Below are 18,999 nucleotides of genomic sequence, written 5' to 3' on the forward strand. Positions count from 1 at the left end.
CGGGGGTGGCGCGCGCGCCACCAACCGCCACCTCCTCGGGACGCCTTTCCCGCCCACCCCGGTTGCTAGGCAGATTTGGACAAACTTGCCGCCTGGCCCCGCCTCCTGCACGGGGCCTTTTTTTTTTTTTCCCCCTCTTTTGGCGTGTGGGGGCGTGGCTCTTCTTTTTTGAAACGAGTTACGGACGGCCGCGGCGCCCAATGAAAGGCTGGAGTTGCGCACGCCGCTATCCAATCGCAGCTAGAGTCCGCCTTCGGACCGCCCACTTAGTGAGAGGTGCGGAAAAGAGGCGGGGCGGCCTCTTGATTGACAGGTAGTCTGTCCAGTAAGCGCTGCGAGGCGCTCTGTGGGTGGGGGAACGCAAGCCAATGCGGAGAGGGGGCGTGGCCCGCGGCCGGGCCGGGCTGTGAGGCGCGGGGCTCGGCCGCCCCTTCGCCACCCGGGGCACCGCGGCGGGACGGGAGTGTCTCCCCCGCCCGGCACCGCGCCGAGGCCGACTGAGGTGACGCGCTGCCCACGGGGAGGGGCCGGAGCCGCCGGCCGCGCTCAGAGGCCCCGCCGGCGGCTCTTATCCGCCCGCGCAGGCCGGCCTGGGGCCTCAGATAGGGGCCGGCGGCGGGGTCGCTCGCTCCGTGAGGCGGCGGGAGGGAAGGGGAAGGCCCCTCGCGGTCCCCGAGCCCGGTGGGGCGGGAGGGGGCGGCCGGCAGGTCCCGGCAGGCCGGGCGGGGGTGACTCATCGCCGCTTCCTCTGCCGATGTGGGTCAGGGGTGCGCGGGCACCGGCCGCGCCTCTGCCGGGCCCCGATACGATCGCTCCCCGCTGTTAACCCTTGGGCCGCGGGGTTTACACGGGGCTCGGTGCCACCGCGGGTGCGATTAGCTAAACCCACCTGGGCAAGGCAACGCTTAGGAACGGGAACAAAGGAATTAATTAATTGACCTCCCCTTCCCGCGTGAGATTCTCCAAACAGCTGTAGTCGTGTATTCTGGGCTGCCAGTTTGCAACTACCTTCCCGTCTCTGACATAAGTCTCAGGAGTTCTTATTTGGCACTTTAAGACAGCTGCAAGTGAGCTGCTTCTTAAAAGCAAAAAAGAAAAATCGCGTGTCTGCAGTAAGTTTTAACATTTTTAGTTTCTCCAAAGTTTCACTTGCAGGCAAATTCATTCAGCAGTTTTTCTTCTTCCCTTCAATTTGAAGCTCGAAATGTAAAAAGGCCTGCCAGAACCATTCAAATTTTGGGATAAAAGACAAACAAAAAGCCACCTCCATTAAGCCAGATCCCATTTGTGAAGATGAAATCTAGTGGGCATCCTTGACTGCACAACTGCAGTGAAAAATAACTCCTGTCCCGGACCAACTAAGCAAAATCCAAGGTGTTTGACCAACCCACGAAGTCTTGGTTCACCCCAGACGGGTTCACAACCCCCCTCAGGGGGACATTTTTAAGCAGGAAATTCTGGTTCTTGTTGCAGGCAGGAGCCGCAGGTCTGTCCCTCCTATCCCACGATCTGTCCTCTCCTGTCCCACAGCCCATGGCCAGGGGGACCAAAACACCTTCTACCGCCAGGCTGGGCCACGGGGTAAGTCCCCTGCAGGTAACTAAAGGAATTAGTGTTCTACAAACTGCTAGAAGAAGTAAAATTAAACTTTATTTAAAAATTCTTCTAATATAGAAAATGAGAGGAAAGAAAGGCAACAAAGTAACACCCCCCGGTTCCGTCTCATCGCAGGAGTTGCTGTATTTACAGCTTTGGGAAGGACTGGACGGTACACGCAACTTGTGGGACTACAAACACTTAACAACACATTGTACAACCTGACATAATGTTGAAAGGTTCACTGCAAGAGACAATTAAATACACTTGCTAGGACAGACAGTAGAAGAGCACAGACAGGTGTTAATTCATCCCGGGTTCTGTACAGCCTGAATTACCAAAACCTTTTCCTTCTCGCCCCTCACCACCGCGGCAGGAACCACCACGTGTTACGGAAACAGGTTTATTCAGCATGATTTGGAGAGGTCAGTCATCTCTAGAGTAAAACAGGACATTACTGAACCCCTTTTCTATCATCATTTTACTTCCTGGAGAATTTAGAATGACTGAATAAAATTAAAGTGGTGAAGGAACAGGGAATACATTGTGCTGAGCTCCACGTGCCACAGGCAGCGCAGCAACTTAAGGCCCCAGCATTTGATCAATGCCGATTTTTGCTCTTGGTATCACCGCGAGTGCACACACAGGATGACGGGATAAATTCACTATTTTCACTTTATTTTTTAAAAATTCTCCACCTGCCCAATCTAGGTTCCTGTGTACGTGGGCCTTTCTGATGTTTGTTCTGTAGGAAATGAAATACAACAGGCAAACACTTCTCCAGACTGCTTTCTCTATACATATATAAGTTTTTACACTATCTACAAAACAGTGATTAGATGCTTCTGTGTAAGTTCTCGCTACTCATTTAAAAATACTAGAGAAAAAAACTGTACAGTTCTCTAAATTACATCTTTAGAAGAATAATTTTTTTAGAAGTTCATAAAAGACTTCATGTTTGTTTCTATAGAGAATTACATGATTGGACAAGAAAGGTTAGAAATATGTTGTTCAAATCAAGTTAGACAGACCAAGCACTTAACAGAACATTATCTGTAAACTGTAAACTTCTAGTTTTCTGTTCAACTTTACATACGCATTCAAAAATTAGGAAGAACTTCAGTTATGAGGTCCTTGTTTTAATCTCTGCTACATACAAAAGATACTGAAAAGCAAAAACTATTAAATAATTTAATATACAGGTGTAGTTAAAAAGCACTGTACATTGTAACAAATGTACATTGGATTTTAGAGATAGAAAAATCACCGAGTTATTTTCAAATTTACACGATTTTTTTTTTTTCCTGAAATTCTGTGATGGGAAGAGGACTCTGGAGATGGAGCAGAGTTCTGAACACCATGGGGGGAAAAGCCCAAAAAGAAAAGCCCAGGGGACAGTGCCTCGTCAGCTGGGGACACCCCAGGTTGTCCCTCCTGCTCATTTAGCAAACGGTTCCCATTCTGACCCCAGCACGTGCCCATCGGCCGCCTGGCCCTCAAGTGCTTCCTTCCCTCCCCAGAACGCGGATTTCAACTACAAAGCAGCTGAGTTCGCACACAAATACCGACAACCAGAAAATTACCGCAGCGAATCGCTCTCCAGAACGGAATCTGCAGCTCCGCGGGTCCCCGAGCGGCCCGGGAAGGTGAGGAGATGCAGCCACCGCTGGACATCCCGCTTGCTGCAAAATGCTTTGTCCTTCAACTCAGCCCAAACTACAGCTCTCTAGAGTTGGGATTTTTTTAAATATTGCCGTATAGAAGCTGCAGGAGTTTGGCCAACATTTAAAGCAATTTATTATAGTTGCCATGGGTGTGTAATCGGTTAAATAAGAGCCTCAGATTAGATGACAAAAAAAAAAAAAAAGGGGGGTTTTGCAGTTAGTGGTCATTCCTCAGTGCAGAGAGCGCTGCCAAGAAAACAACATTGCACTTGAGCGTGTTAAAACAGGGACCGAGTTCCTGCAAGCCAGTGACTTACGGAGGGAACAGCCAAAGAGAAACTGCTCCCATCCACACACACAAAAAGAGAAAGACTTCAAAATAGGCAAGATTTCAGACACAACACAATCTCAACGAGCCAGCGATGCACAACAGTTGTGAGGTACTAACTCACAGCTTTCTTCCCTATTTTTTGAGTTCTAAGGGTGACCTTAAACAGCACTGATTTATTTCTTGCACACCCAGCAGTAAGACTCTCTCCCTATAGCAATATTGAGGCCGTTTTTTCCCTGATGGAGGTTCAATGAGGCCTAAAATACACAGGGCTCCTGCAACTATTGGAACAGGATCTAAATAAGTGCCTGACATCCAATGGAGGAAACAAAAAATCCTGGTTTTGTAATGGGACAAGCACTTGTCCCCTTAATACCATTCAGTGGTAAGAACTGAGGGCGCAAGTGTCACTGTGAGCTGTTGGGACAGGGGACAAGACTTTGGGGAAAAAAAATAAAGACCATTGCGGGTTGGACTAGACAATCTTTAAGGTCCATTCCAACCCAAACTATTCCACGATTCCAGGCACATTTCACAGGAACATTCTAGAGCTATGAGGGGGTCAAATATTTCCTCTAAAATATTCTCCTCCCTCAGAAAAAGCAGCAATCACAGCAAGCCCTACACAAGTAATTTATCTGGCAGATTCCTCTTCCCTCCCCTTTTTAAGCTGGGAGATAAATATGCAGAGCTACCAGGAGAGAAAAACACCTTTATTCAACCCCATGAACCTCGCAAGCTTTACACGGCACACATCCTCGCTCTAAAGCTGCTGATGCTCCTTGGAATTAACAGCCCTCACACTTTTCTGCATAACAAACTCAGGCTGCATCTCCTGTTTCGAGGCAGCTGCAGAAGCACAGGCAAACGCGGTGAGAATTCACAGCCGAACAGCTCAAAAAACTGCGATAAACCAGGAAAGCTAACACAGAAAAGTTGGGAAGCTCAAGTTTTTGCCAAGGGGAAGGCTCTAGTTTTGATCGTAAGTCTCCAGCTTATATCGGATTTTGGTTTTAACCACCTAGTTTAAACTGTCTTCAATCGTTTGTAAAAATTAAGGCACAGGCGCTGCCTTCCCTTGGCGAGGCTGCAGGAAAGATGCAAAACGCTGGTTCCTGGTTGCTTGGGCTGCATGGGGACCAGCCAGGAGGACCAGAACTTTCCTCCTGTGTACAAACTACGGGGCCGGAGAGAGCTGCGGTTCTGCCTCACCCTGTGCGGGACCGGAGAGCAACACAGGGTGACGTTGTCACACACTCTGGGACACAAAACCCGCTCCTCTGACAACAGCACAAGTCTGGGCTCGGCCTGGAGCCGCCAACGCACCCTCAGAACTCACATCCCGCCGACCTCGTCCTCACCTTCACCGCAAAGCCACAAACAGCACGGGCAACAGCTTGCGGATGAGGAGAAGGGAAGAATAATGACCTCCGAAACTCAATTCAGAACTTTAGGGCACCCTACAATCAATCATGATTTAAATCCAATTATTCCCAGGAGCGGAAGGGTGCAGAAAACATTAAACCGGCATGCAGGGAATGAGAAATTTGAAAACTCCGAGTCCTCTTCATTTCCTGTGACAATTTTTAAAAAGTAGGTATCTAACAATTTAAGGAACAAGTGTCCTTTGGACTAAACCTTAATTCTCAGTAAGAGGAAATCAGATTAAAACCAGTAGGTATATACACACTAGCTGTATATTCACACAATGTAAAAGCAGCTTAAAATGCCCTTCTCACTTTGCAAGTCTATGAAATGTACGTTCTCTTTCTGCAACCTGTTTTCCTACAAGGCCCTCGCTAGAAGAGGAATTTGCTGCCTTTTCTTTGAAGAAAAGATTTTGCATGAATTTTTTCTCCTTTTTTTTGGCTTTTTTGTTGTTGTTGTTGTTTTCTTTTTAAACGCACTGTCCTGATAGCGATTCTGTTTCACAGAAGGCTGGCCAGGCTCGTGGTGGGTCCGTTCTGTGCCTGGAACTGTACGGGAGGTGGTCCGTCTGTCCACTGAAAGACAACAAACAGCATGAAAAACCCTCCAGCTGCTGCCTGGGGAGGGGAGGAACCGCCAGAGGAAGGAGCTCGCACAACACACACATTCACTATTTGGAGATAATTAAAGATTTCATCACCAGAAGTTGCGTATCAGGTTTGACTTCGTTTTACACACGTGGAGCTCCCGTCCCTCAACCGTTTTTTTTTTTTTTTTTTTTTTGAGTCACTCCACATGCCCGTCATTCCAAACCTGCCTGACTCTCGTGCCCAATCCAGGCTCAGTGGCAATTAAGTGAAAGCATTTCCTGCTCTTCCAGGTAAACCTCTGACCCTCCAAATACTCAGGATCCCTCTGTGAGCAAAACCCGCAAACAGCATCTTCCTTTTGGCCTTTTTCCCCCTTCTTCCCAAAAGGGAATGTTGAGGAAAAAAAGATATCAAGTTCCTCGCATCTCACATTCCCCATTTGGACATTATTTCGGTCAGAATATGAAATCACCTTGTGCTGTTGTTGAGCTGCGGCTTAAGAAACTATTCTGTATTTTTAAAACACTGTTAAAAATGTTTCTGACAGGAGCAACATCAATATTTGAAGTCCAAAGAAAGTTGCCCCTTAAGGCAATGGCTATACAGACATCAAATGGTCTGTTAACTGGAAATTCAGATTAATAGGCAAGTGGGGAAAAAAATCTCTCTTAGGAATGCTGAAGTATCAATAGAAACTACTTTTAGCAGTGTACAGCAAAGGATTCCCCAGAACAGACTAGATGACCTACACATTAAAATTAAACCCAAGAACGTAGTTTGATTCAAAAGCATCACTTGTCACCAAAATGAAGTGGCTGCCTCCTACAAAAGCCATTAAAACATGTAAGTTCTGGTGCACCAAGAAAACACTTCTAAGAAAGACCTTACCCACCCAATAACCTTTATAAAAGGGAATTAATCAATTGAGTCACGCTTCCTGTTATCAGTCCAGTTTAAATACTAGGAAGCAGACTGAATTTTGGCAGCTTACTGAGAAGGGTGTTCAGCAGCAGAAAGGAATGGGAAAGGAGAGCAAAGCCCGTTGTTTTGCCTCCAAACTGCTCCTGACGGCGTGCTGCAGCTCGCTTACCGTGATGAGGTTGTGTTCTGGAAGACTGCAGGCTTCGATGTGGTCCTGGAGGAGCTGCTGCGAGAAGTTCTGGTGCATTTGTGCTGCCTCGTGTGCGTCCATGGCATTGCCGCAGGCTTTGTTCAGGTCTGCAAGTCAAGAGCATCATGTCCTCATCACCCAGAAACACTGTCTGTCTTTATTTTCATCTGAGCAGCTCTCTTATCTGCAAAGACTATTCCTGATATTTGATGAACCCCTATATTTGATGACTGGATCGCCTGAACAGCCAATACACCTGAGTCTTATCACTGCATGAAAACTCCTTTTCAAGAGCAGCAGGAACCTGAAGCCTCTTTTCCAATAGCACATTGCAGGATTTAGTGTTATTTTAGCTTCCAACTACTAAAGTAACATTACAGTAGCGCTAAAAGGAGGAAGCAAACTCCTCGCTTCAATAAAAGCTCCTGTGCAGTTTGCGTTTGCATTTTTAGTTCCCAGCACCATCTAGTGGGAACAGCAAAGTCGGTTCCTCACTGCAGCTCCACAGATTTCCAAGGTCAAGTGACACTTTTTCTCATTTTTGGGGGCTAAAGAAGCCTGTCGCTTCGCAAACACCGTGGGCTGATCCTGGTGTCTGGTTTCTGTCAGGTTTACTCACAGGTATTAGCTCAATCGGATTTAAGGCTGGTAACCTACTAAGAAACACACAATTTCAACTAAAAACTCCAAGCAGCGCAATGTGTTGGGGGCTGAGACGCTGCAGCTCCCAGCGCTGAATGTCTGCTTGTGTTTTGTTATTTCTCGTCGAGCACCTTTTCCTCAAGAGCAGGTAATTAGCTCTGTAGAGGAAATTCTTAGGAAAACAATTAAAAGCAGAAGGGAAACGATGTTCCCAGGCAGTGGATACAGAAGCAGCAGAACATGGGGCAGTGGTTCATCTCCAGCGGGTTCGACGTTGTACCGTCGGCATGTTTTGTACGCAACTACCACTTGGAAACAAGTAAGAAAAGTATTTCTATTGCTACAAAACCACTTCCAGGCAAAGGCGACAGCGACGCGGAACATGAGCCTGGCCCGTAGTGCTCAACAAGAGCACCAGGCTCAGAGTAAACACGACAATTTAATATAAATGGAAGCTGCGGGGTAAGTTCTTGGAAAAAGGGTAGTTACTGCTTTATTTTCTAGTGAGAGCAAATCAATTGCAGCATTAATGTTGACAGTCTGCCAAGAAGCCAGTCAATATTTGAACAAAGCATCCTGGGGCTTGTGTAAGTCAGATTAAACAATATTTATGTATGAAGTGATATAATAGTCTCTTATATTTATTAAAGCCCATACACAGAAGCAAAGCCGAAGTGAAACTTAATCAAATGTTTACTACAATTGGAACTGCAAAGAAAAGCAGAGCTTTAGCAGAAGAGATACTACGTGAGGGAGAACTGGAGCCCTTTCCAGACAGTCGCCAGTTAGCGCCACAGGGATGCTGGAACCCCACAGGACCCGTTTTAAGCTTTTCCAAACTCACCTCTCAGCAGCGCTGAAGACCACAGCTGCACCGACATGTCTGGTATCTTGCTTGCAAGCTGCATGGCCGGTACTACCATATTATTACTTTCCTGGTGAAGAGCAGATAGAAAAATAAAATAGATTTTTTTTCCCCCCCGCTTGCAAATAAAAGATTAGAGATGTGAAATTCATGACAAAAAAATTATCTACTTTAATTGCTGCCGTGTTCTAACTAACAAGTGGTAACGCTTAATAGGACAATAACCCCAACATGTCATCTAAAGCTGGCTGGAATTTTGCTGTCCTAGGAATTATGGTGTCTGTGTTGTGCGAGGTAATAGAAAAATTTCATGCATTCTGCTATATGGCGAGAATTAAGGAGCTTATACCACAATTCCTTCCAAAACGATCTAGTTGATGTTATTTGTCCTTCATTCAGCTCCTGTTTTCCAAGTGATTTCAGGCATTATAGAAAAACACAATTCAAACGCTACTACTTTGTTGAAGTGTTATTAAACATGCAAATTACAGCTACAGAATTACGTAAGTCAATACGCTGCCAGCTTTTAGTGGGATACCAATAAACAAGCATTCTTAAAATAAGGTTAATTTTATAAATGTCCCGATTTTCTTTGGCAAATGACAAGGCAAAGGTTTACACGGCGATACCAGTGATGGTGAGCACTTACCCTGTGATTCCCTAACACGTAGAATATGTGACCCAGGAGTACAAGAGAACACGCTGTTAATCGATTCAAGTCTTCTGCATTTGACATTTTCAGCGTCTCTCGCAGAAATCGTCTACCGAAAGAGAGCAAAAACAAAGTGGTTTATATTAGCACTTCGGAATAACCATGTGCTGCAGGTGACCTTAAACAAAGCACTTAATTCCCAAGCTTCACGTTTCAATTTAGCAAAAACGACGGCAGTATGAAAGGCTTTTGTTTCAGAACACTGCACAAGTATTACTATTAGAATTCAGAACTAAAGAGATCTAAACCAAACAGCTGCTTGGTTTTTTCCCCCAAGGTAAAAGCAGAAGGTTGACTAAACCCAGAGGGAACAGATCCAGCAGGTTTGAAAGCAAAGCCTCAGGGTTTTCGGTTTTATCTTAAAAAGCTCCACTTCCTTTCTCCTTTGCTCCCACCACCTTCCAAGTGCACCGATTTGTACTCACTTGGCCTCATTGTATCTTCCTTGAAAGAAGGAGAAGAGACCTCGGATGTAAAAAGCTGCTGCTCGAAGACAGTGAGAGCTACGGACAAAACAACGCGGTGAAATCCAGGAATCGGGCAGCAATTTCACTTATTACAGACAGATTTCTAGGAATTTGCCTAATAATCAACTCTCCAAATAAAACATTATGTTTAATGCACAGTGAGAACTTCTGCCTTGAAATAAAGTCTGGTATTTTGTTTTCTTTTTTTTTTTTTTAAAAAGGCCTCTACAAATGCAGTGTTACCAGCACCAATGCAACATCAATGTGGAAACAGCTTCTGGAACTCTCACCTCACAGGGAAATTATGGTCTGGATTTATCCTTTCCAATAAGCTGTAAAGCTACAAGGAGGAAGGGAAAAGACAGATAATCAGCATTTCTCACATACACAGTAGTACTGACAGCAAGTGGGTTTATAGGAAGTGCACATCAAATCAAAACGGTGGAAATCACCACAAACACACTCAAATTTACTTGTCCAGGTTCAATCATAGCACAAACATTCCAACAATAGGAGTTTTCATGTCCATTTTGATCCTAAACATCAAGTTTTATACAAAAATATCCTTTCTCAGACTTTATAGAACTTTCTGTACAATGTTAATTTTTCCTCCGAAAAGTTTTTGCTGTTTTATCTGCCAGACAAGGCACCGCTTCGCGAAAACGCTCAGAAAAACAGAATAATCCAAGTACAGTGGCAGTTTTCTCTCCAAGTTGTTGTGATTTTTAGAATTAGTCGGAAACCAGCTCACCTCTTGGTGCCGGTTGCCTTCCCTGATGTACACGCTGGCCAAGTTTGTCACGATAAACGCCCACAATTCTTGATGCGTAGTGAGCTAAAATAAACAAAATACCAATATCGCAGTCAAATACTAACCCAGAATTTGCTCACCCTGTATATAAATCACAGATTTGACGTCTGATATTTTGCTGGTAATAAATCCTCCTGACCTGAATCTCCAGATTTCCCTTCGAAAGACCCACACGACAATCGCAAACAAGTCCGTTTCCACACGGAACAGCCACAGTAAATAGTTAGGGGGGGAAAAAAAAAATAAATCTTACCCTCAGTGCTGTAGTAAATTGTGCTTCTGCGTTGTCCATGCAGTTAACAGAAATGCAGTAGAGGCCCTGTAGAAAAGATGATATTATAAGGTAACACATAACACAATTATAGCAAGACTAGGATGCAAAGAAAAGCAGGGACAAAACCCCAGAAATCTCAGGATATCAGCAGGAAAAAAGGTCAACAATTGAGTCTTAGGTTTGCTTGGTTCTGGGAAAAACAAGCAATGTCCATACTTCGAAATACTATGCACCTGTAAAAAATGTCCCTTTTATCTTAAAAAAGCCCTCTTAATTTCTTCTAATACTCAAACAGCAATGCTACATAAATTCTTCTCCTTAAACAGGTCCCACAACACACTGTCTTGAACAAGCCCAGAGTTACTCTCGTGTATTTCCTTTGCACACTAGCACTTATTTCAAAAAGGAATTTCAGCTTTTGGACAGACTTAAATAACACAGGGTGTGAGTCCCCACGGCGGGGCTGGCAATGGGTAATGCAGCAGGAAATCTCGCCGTCTGCCTCGTTACGTTCTCATTAGTTACCGACGAGCGTGAGTTTGGGCACAGACTTCCAAAAAGTTCCCTGCTCACCCCAGACACTTACTAAGAGCGTGTGCAGCTGGGCAGCGTGGTTGGAGAACAGCCTGGGAGACTGCTGGCAGAGCTGGCACACTTGGGAAATCTGCGAGGAAAAATAGAGAATATTTTAAGATGCATTTTCTCCATTTCGTTTTTAGGCTCTGAATCCATCTCCTTGCATCCCACGGGTCGTTCCGTCCATTTCAGGGATCGGTTGGAGAAGCTGAAGCCGCGCTCCTGGGTGAAACAGAGGCTGGAGGAGCGTGAAGCAGACGGACACATGCTCCACACTCTCCTCCCACTCAAACTGCTTTGGAATTATTTGCTTTGCAGCAGCTCCACCATACGGTGGCACCACCTGCAAAGCAAGTCACGGATCAGACACGCTCAGAATTTTGAGTTGGCGCAAACCGGAGTAACTGGAATCGAAATCTTCCACAGGATCTGTGCTTGTGATGGGTTTTATCAGCCAGAATCAAGAACTGTTTTTTCAGCAGGCTCAATTTCCCCCCAACGCCCGAGAACATTGATGAGAAGGCTGACATGATACAGCAGTTAGATCCTATAAATAAGGGATGAACACGATTTCAAAATGAGCGAGAATGGAAAAAAATAAGCACAATTCTTCATTGCATTAAATAACACTGTCCCTCTCTTCCTTCCTCCCAAACTATGGAAGACAAGGAAAGGTCAGAAAGGCAGGGAACCCCAAAAACTAATACATACTTGGCCAACATGGGAACACTAAGAGGAAAAGCTGCTGTCACGAGTCTGAGGGAAAGGGGCAGACACCAGGGTCAGACTGCAGTGTCTCATCACGAAGGTGTCAGTTTTAGCCCCTGATCGATTATTGTTGATGCCACAAGCAACTCTGCAGTGTTTTTAGATAAAATATTTAGAAGGAGGCCAATTCCGCACCATCAGAGCTGCAGGATCCTGAGCCTGACTCCATCAGCACTGCTGGAATCCCCAGCTGAGCCCAAGTATCTTCCTTAAAACTGAAATTCCTGTGTATTCAAGCTATCACTGCACACATCCTCAACCAGGGAAACGATGAAACCCCCTTTTTACCTCCTGCAACGCTGTGGCTTTATGTCCCGTGACCAGCCGACACATGATAATGTGTTCCAACAAAATAACTTGGAACGATGACAAGATAGGACTGCAGTCCAACACTGAAAAGGGAACAGAAGTAATTCTGTAAGTGAATTTGAGACAATATATTAACATCTTAACCACGTGGCCTCCCCCACACCTCGCCAGCTTCCTCAATTGCAGGTGGTTCAGCAAAACTTCAACACAAAGACTCCTGGTGTGTATCTACAGTTTTTGGCTGGACTGCTTGGTGCCACAAGAGCCAGGGGAGGATGGCACAGGTTAAAACCAAACAAAACCCCCCAAACCCCACCAAAACAATGACATCTGAACTGCCAGGAGTGCGAGTCTGAGCACCGGTTAAGGAAAAACTCCTTGGGAACACATCTGAGAGAATCAAAAGCTTGGAGAACCAAATACAAGGACAATCAGAAACGCAGCATGAAAACACGTGTATTCACAGCCCAATTTACTGAGTTACAACACATCCCCAAAACTTCTGTTTTCAAAGTAACTGGCTGGTTTTAAACCAGAGCGAAGTCCTTAGATGCAGCAGAAACAGCCTGAGCGCAGCATGTCCCAGTCAGCTCAACAAGGTTGCTCTGCTTTGGTTTTGGTTTTTTTTTAATTTAAATTAGCAACAAGTACAGGAATCTTGTGGCATCAGCTAAATTATAACCCTCATCCTTACTTTTGAGCTTTTCTAGCTGCATGAGTGCTTTGTCTGTGTACTTCTGAGCCTTCTCCAGGTACCCTGCTTGCATGGAATGCATCACTGTCACCTGCCGGAAAACACAGGAAAGATCATTTAAAAAATTGTCTTTGCAAAGAGGAGAAGCCTGGGAGTTCACACAACTCCTCAGCTACCAGCTTTTTAAACTAAATTTTAACATAATTCAGGAGTACAATCATATTCAAGAAGCAGGGCAACTCGCTTCAGGCATTTGAAGTCAAGGTTGTCACCGTGTTGGTAAAAATAAGCCAACATAGCTCTACTTCGTACAAGTTAATCCAATTTTATTTGGCTTGGGTATTAATAAAGTTACATCCCAGGTTCCAGACTTCTCGCACAGTCTCTTCAAACACTGACATCACCAAAAGCAACAGTCTCGCAGATGCTGTGGCAGAATTAAACCGTCAGCATAATGTGAAGCAGCATATGGTCTGCAGAATCTACAGCTGCTGGCTCCAAGCAGCTTTGAACCAATTCCCCATGAATTAGCCACAAAATAAATATATATATATATATATATTAAAAAAAAGAGCTTCTCACCAAGTAGACGAGCACACACATGTGTTCCTTGGGCAGCCAGTGGAAGAGGTCAGCAGGGTTGCTGGGCAGGATTTCGTCGTCGTGCAGGGTGGAGATGGTCTGGATGCACTGCTGGAGCTGCTTCAGACACGGCTTCACGCTTTTCACCTGCGGAAAACCACTCCCATCAGCCCTCACAGGTGCCTCAACTTGTACTTAGTTGGGAAAACTTGCCAGGCAATAAATAATCCCACATTCAGGAAACTGGTTCATGCGTAAATCGCAAGACTAGTATGATGGAAGTGTGACTACTTTAGGCCCATTCCAGGATTAACAACAATTAGCCCTTCATATTTGGGTATACAAACAAAAAACGCTCCAAATGTTTTTCAAAATTATACACAAAACCTGTTATCTCCAACAGCATTATGTGGAAGCAAGAGTGGCTGCCGGGCTTATAAGCATATCACAGTAAACCTAATTTCTAATCTAATTTCTTCATTCCTTGTTTCACTTGCCATTAAAATCTATAGAGATTAAGTTTCATTAACAAAAACACAGTGTAGCTAAAAAAATCCCCCAAAATCACCTCGATGTAATAATTATTGATTTTTGAGGCAGCTTTTTCCCGTTTTTCCCCCAAAACGATAAGCAGCACGACTCACACGTACCTGCCCCGCGTCCAGGTAATGCGTGACCTGCAGGACCAGGAAGAAGACGCGTAACGACTCTTTCTGGATGGGGTTTCCTTGCCAGTTCTCAACTATCTGCCCGCACAGCGTGAGGAGCGGGTGCACCTCCTGCAGCTTTCGTTCCATTAGAAGGAGCTAGAATTTTCAATAAAAATCCATTATTTTTTGTCCTAAACGAGTTAAAATACTCAGAGAACCACAAGAGAACCCCGGGTACGTCCATCTGCTCAAAACAAAAACTCCAAGACGTCTTATCACTCATGGCCAGATTTTTCATCCCTAATTACAAAGGTTCCAGTGACAATTTGCAGTTATCCTTTTTCCTTCCAGAAAGTTATTTATCATTAATAAAGGAGAAAAAAAGTCAAACATATTCGCAAGAATTTCACAAGAATCCTGCAAATTTAAGGCCTATCCCAGATATATTTTAACGCTGTGTTTCCTCATGTGACTATAACAGAAGATATAAAGCACAGATAAGCATGGAAATACCTTAAAACAAGTAATTTATGGTCAGGCAAGTTACATTCTATTGCTCTGTAATTTGTGTTGTACCCATTAAACACGGAAATAGTTTATTTTAAAAGTACATCCAACTTACCATCCCTTTGCTTAGCAGAAACAGTGCTCTGAAATGAAACAAAATGATGTTAGACTTAAAAAAAGAAATTACTCCAACCACGACTGTATAGAAAAACCCCGGAAAAATAAAATATCTGCCATTCTCCCCCTCCAAGGCAACAGCCAGAACAGGAGGAAGGACCCTGCCAGAAAAAGTACATGGAAAAGCTGGATGGAGCAGTCTCTCCAGTTCATACCCGAGCTTTGGACAGTTCCAGTTCTAGTAGCTTTTAAGGCCAAACCAGGCTACTGGGAAAACTTTTGCCGACAAAGACAATAAATAAAGTTCAGTTTCAAAAAAAAAAAAAAAAGACTCCCTAGTGTCTCAGGGGACATTATTGGTTTTAACAGAAAAAGGGAAGAGCTGGTAAAATGCTCAGATCTAAGAGAACACTCAGAAATCCTGAGTTGCCTTTAAAACCCAGGTAGCAAGCACGTTTCTCAATAAAACCAGAAAACATCTAAATAAAAAGCAGAGGAAACAAAAAACATTTTCTGTGGGAAGGGAAAAACGTGCAGGGAACTCACCTGGTGTACTCTGATCCTACCACCCGAGCATATTCTGCTCCAACTCCGAGAAGGTCACATGCAGATACTAAATCTTTTTCAAGTGTATGTAGTTGCTGAAATTTCAAAAAAATTTTTAAAAGGCCATAAGAGATCAGCATTTTCTTTGTGAACTGAACTAGCAATTTTTTAAAATGTAATTCCTCCTGTGCTTTACACATGACAAGTGCTAAACTGGTACTTGTTAAATGTACCATCTGATTTCAGGCTCGTTTTCCTGGCATTCTCCAAAATAAAGTCCGTACCATTCCCGAGACAATTTCTCAGCCCCGTTTCGTACCACACGAAGCTGTGAAAATTCATTACGACCACGTGCAGATCAGATCCCAGAGTAACCACGGACCGTTACACTGGAGTAACTGGAACAACAGAGTGTGTTTTCCAGCAAGAAGAGCAGCCGAGGTCTGTTCAGGTGACGGGGAGAGGCCGATGCAGCTGCCAGAGCATCTCTCCCACCTACCAACTTTTGTACCTTTTCCAAACTCAGGTAAAAAGCCACACGGTTGTAGAAGAACAGGCACATGAGACACACGGGCCTCTGTGGTCAAGCAAAAGCCAGAAAGGAAACACCACACGGAAGAGAAATCAGGAAAGAATGTCAAGCTTGGAGGAAGGAACTGAGGAAAACGCTTAAGCTGCTTGTGAGTACTGAGGCATTAACTCATTGCAAAGTAAACATTTGCCCTTTAATCAATGGGAAAGTCAAGCTCTCCACAATTCACTGCTCCTAAACTACACAGAGGAGCTCTGCAGTTCCTTTTGAAAGCTGGTCTGCTTGTTTAAGCTCGTCGGGAAGGGCAAAAAGACAAGTACAGGTGACTATTAAAGACAGTCTTCAAGGATAAAATTGCTCCCTAACCAGCTCTCTGCCACTAAAGAGCAATTAACTCCCTCAACTCTCGCGTTAAAACACCTCGAGGCTCTTCAGGCGCAGAGAACAAGCGTAACCTGGAAAAACTGGGGAAGTTCTTCAGCAGTAATCTGCTCTTCCCACTATCAGTCAACTTTCTGGCCACGCTCCCTGGCCTCACTCAGGAAAACCAGCACTTGAAGAGGGGTTACGCAGCTGAAGACTGTAGAAAACGTTCAACTCTTGAAATCTCAACCTGCACCAGTTTATTCCTAGAGGCGAAGGTCTGACCCGCGCAGCTGAAGCCACACTGAGCATAATACAGACCAGGAGAAGCAACGTCGCTTGGAGGCCTTTGCACCAGCTGCTTTTCCCATCCCAGTTTGGCTCCGTGTGCTAATTACGTTGAAAATAATCAAACAAACACTTCAGATGGGCAAGCTCCAACTGGAGCGGGCTTTAGGAGAACGTTTGCCCTCACTGCTGGCCATAATGTGTCTTTCATTTTGCTCTTGTCTCTAAAGCTGGGTACTTTTTTTAAGAACACAGGTACTTTCTATCTATTTTTCCCAATCACAGTGCTACAGTATAACATGGTTATCAATAGAAATCACTTACTGCAAGTTGAAAAAGCAATCTACAGTGCCAGTACGGAGTCTGCTGCGAGATCTGGATGGCTTTGCGTAACAGAGGTTTTGCTGTATCCACTGAATTCTGAAACAGAAACACACACCACAGTCAGCAGAAAAAAACAGGATACCGGGAACTTCATCGCTAACAAAAATAACTTTTAAGCTGGTTGTATTCTGTGCTGATCCCCCATTAAAGGCTCAGGGGTCAGGAACCTTAACACAAACTTTCTAGACACATGAAAAGCAACAAACCCAAGGATTTAACAGCAAGCCCACATATCCATACCAGACTGAAAGTCTGTTCAAAAGTATCAGCTCTTTAACTCTTTTGGTCACTATTCCAATACACACTTTTTTCCTACACAGGGGAGAAAAGGCAAACACATGCTTTAGAAAACGATTAATTAAGGCTTTTCCAGAGAAAAAGAATAAAAATAGCCCAGGAACACAACAAAGGCTTGAGGAAAACCATTTACTTCCCTCCTTCCCCCTAAATTAGCTTGCCTTTGTTTAAATGAGGGCTAAAAAAAATACTTTGGCCAAGTAAACTTCCTGTGCCGGGGAAGACCTGCATCACAATCCCAGCAGCGACTTTCACAATAAGACCAAAAGTCTTTCAGGTTTACACTTTCGTGCCTTATATTTACATCGCAGCTGACCTCTAAAAAAATTCATAAATATTGTTGTTAATAGCGATACGCTACTCTGAGAGCAAAGACGCTCCAACTAAACGCGGCCCTAGGGCAAGTGCTGGTTTCCGAAGCAGCCTCGGCACACTCACCTCCTGACAGTACAGCTCGGACAGCAGGCTGGCGGCCTCGAACTTCACATCTTCAAACTGGGGGATCTAGCGGCACCAATTAAGGAAATATTAAGCACTGCCTGGGAAACAGCAACAGCTTGGTGTCCAAAAACGCTTAATAGAATGTATATATTAACAAATAGAATCCCAGAATGGTTTGGGTTGAAGGGACCTTAAAGCTCCCCCAGTGCCCCCCTGCCATGAGCAGGGACATCTGCACCAGCTCAGGTTGCTCAGAGCCCCGTCCAGCCTGGCCTGGGATGTCTCCAGGGATGGTTCATCCACCACCTCTCTGGCCAACCTGGGCCAGGCTCTCACCACCCTCAAAACAAACAAACAAACAAAAAGCAGCCCACAACCACAGAAATAGATTAAAAACACCAGCTAAACCCCCATCCCCAGGGCCAGGCTCTCTCCACGGAGGGGTTTCGCTGCAGGAAAAGGATACTTGCTGCGATATCAACCACTGCAAGAGAAAACAGCGGGTTAGTCTGCAACCCCCACAGGAACCGGCCCCGCTGACAGGGCCCCCCAATCCCCACCCCACAGGAACCGGCCCCGCTGACAGGGCCCCCCAATCCCCACCCCACAAGAACCGGCCCTGCTGACAGGGCCCCCCAATCCCCACCCCACAAGAACCGGCCCCGCTGACAGGGCCCCCCAATCCCCACCCCACAAGAACCGGCCCCGCTGACAGGGCGCCCCCGTTCCCACCCCAGCACCGGCCCCGCGGGCTCACCGCCTTCTCCAGGTGCCCGCGGGCCTGGTCGCCGTTGCGGGTGTGGTGGTAGAGGACGGAGCCGAGCTGGAGGTGCGTCCGGGCCTCCATACGGGCCGGGGGCTTGCGGGGCAGCACGGCCTGCAGGCAGTGCACGCAGAGCCGCACCTTGGGCGGGCTGGACGTGCGGAAGTGCTCGGCCAGCCCCAGCAGCGCCAGGTACCACGACTCCCCCCCGGCCGCGCCGCCGCCACCACCCGACCCCGACCCCGGCGCGGGCCCAGCGCCGCCGCCGCCGCCTCCTCCGCCGGCTCCCCCGCCGCCTCCGCCGCCCGCCTCCCCGGAACCCGCCGCGCCACCCGCCGCCGGCTGCGGCTGCTGCTGAGGCGGCGGTTGCTGCTGAGGGGCCGCGCCGGCCGCCGAGCCCGACGCGCCCGCCGCCACCGCCGCCATCTCAGGGCCGCCGCGACAACACGGGCGGGAGGGGCGGAGGGGGGAGAAAGAGAGGCGACGCGCGGGGGCCGACGGGATATGGAGTCCGCCCCCGCGGGGGCCGCTGGGAGGCGGCTGAGGCGCTGATGGGAAATGGCGGGACGCCCGCGGCCTCATGGGAGTTGTAGTCCGACCGGTCGCTGCCGCCGGGATGTGCCCGGTGTGGGGTGGGGAAGGAGCGCGGCGGCTTCGCCGGTCCCCGCGGACAGCCGGTTGGCCCCTCCGT

General features: G+C 46.4%; 1 protein-coding gene and 1 long non-coding RNA gene across 3 annotated transcripts; one reads left to right on the forward strand and one right to left on the reverse strand.

Moving 5' to 3' along the window:
- Positions 1-400: 400 nt before the first annotated feature.
- Positions 401-5,767, forward strand: LOC135998975 (uncharacterized). Of its 2 annotated transcripts, none has more exons than XR_010607667.1 (3): positions 401-502; positions 1,474-1,581; positions 5,526-5,767. It is a non-coding gene; the product is annotated as an uncharacterized LOC135998975 (long non-coding RNA). The 2 variants fall into 2 exon arrangements; XR_010607668.1 differs by lacking the exon at positions 5,526-5,767 and adding an exon at positions 3,117-3,206.
- On the reverse strand, positions 5,038-18,762 carry MAU2 (MAU2 sister chromatid cohesion factor). Its single transcript, XM_065652322.1, has 19 exons — positions 18,303-18,762; positions 18,012-18,029; positions 17,543-17,608; positions 16,748-16,843; positions 15,241-15,335; positions 14,693-14,720; positions 14,071-14,226; positions 13,421-13,567; positions 12,839-12,929; positions 12,124-12,227; positions 11,078-11,155; positions 10,471-10,536; positions 10,158-10,241; positions 9,697-9,746; positions 9,365-9,442; positions 8,877-8,988; positions 8,207-8,297; positions 6,700-6,827; positions 5,038-5,594 (listed from the first exon to the last, which is right to left on the reverse strand). Exons 1-19 carry the CDS (start codon positions 18,732-18,734, stop codon positions 5,520-5,522), a joined length of 1,995 nt encoding a protein of 664 aa, XP_065508394.1. The 5' UTR covers positions 18,735-18,762; the 3' UTR covers positions 5,038-5,519.
- Positions 18,763-18,999: the final 237 nt, after the last annotated feature.

The sequence above is a fragment of the Caloenas nicobarica genome, chromosome 27 (assembly GCF_036013445.1).
Source record: "Caloenas nicobarica isolate bCalNic1 chromosome 27, bCalNic1.hap1, whole genome shotgun sequence".
NCBI classification, from domain to species: Eukaryota; Metazoa; Chordata; class Aves; order Columbiformes; family Columbidae; genus Caloenas; species Caloenas nicobarica.

What these genes read in the sequence shown, in the direction of transcription:
- MAU2 (XM_065652322.1), bottom strand. Translation starts at nt 18,734, where the DNA reads ATGGCGGCGGTGGCGGCGGGCGCGTCGGGCTCGGCGGCCGGCGCGGCC. An exon ending in ATTACCTGGACGCGGGGCAG is followed by an intron (nt 13,568 to 14,070) that starts GTACGTGTGAGT and finishes GGTTTTCCGCAG; the next exon opens with GTGAAAAGCGTGAAGCCGTG. An exon ending in ACGTGTTAGGGAATCACAGG is followed by an intron (nt 8,298 to 8,876) that starts GTAAGTGCTCAC and finishes GCTCTTCACCAG; the next exon opens with GAAAGTAATAATATGGTAGT.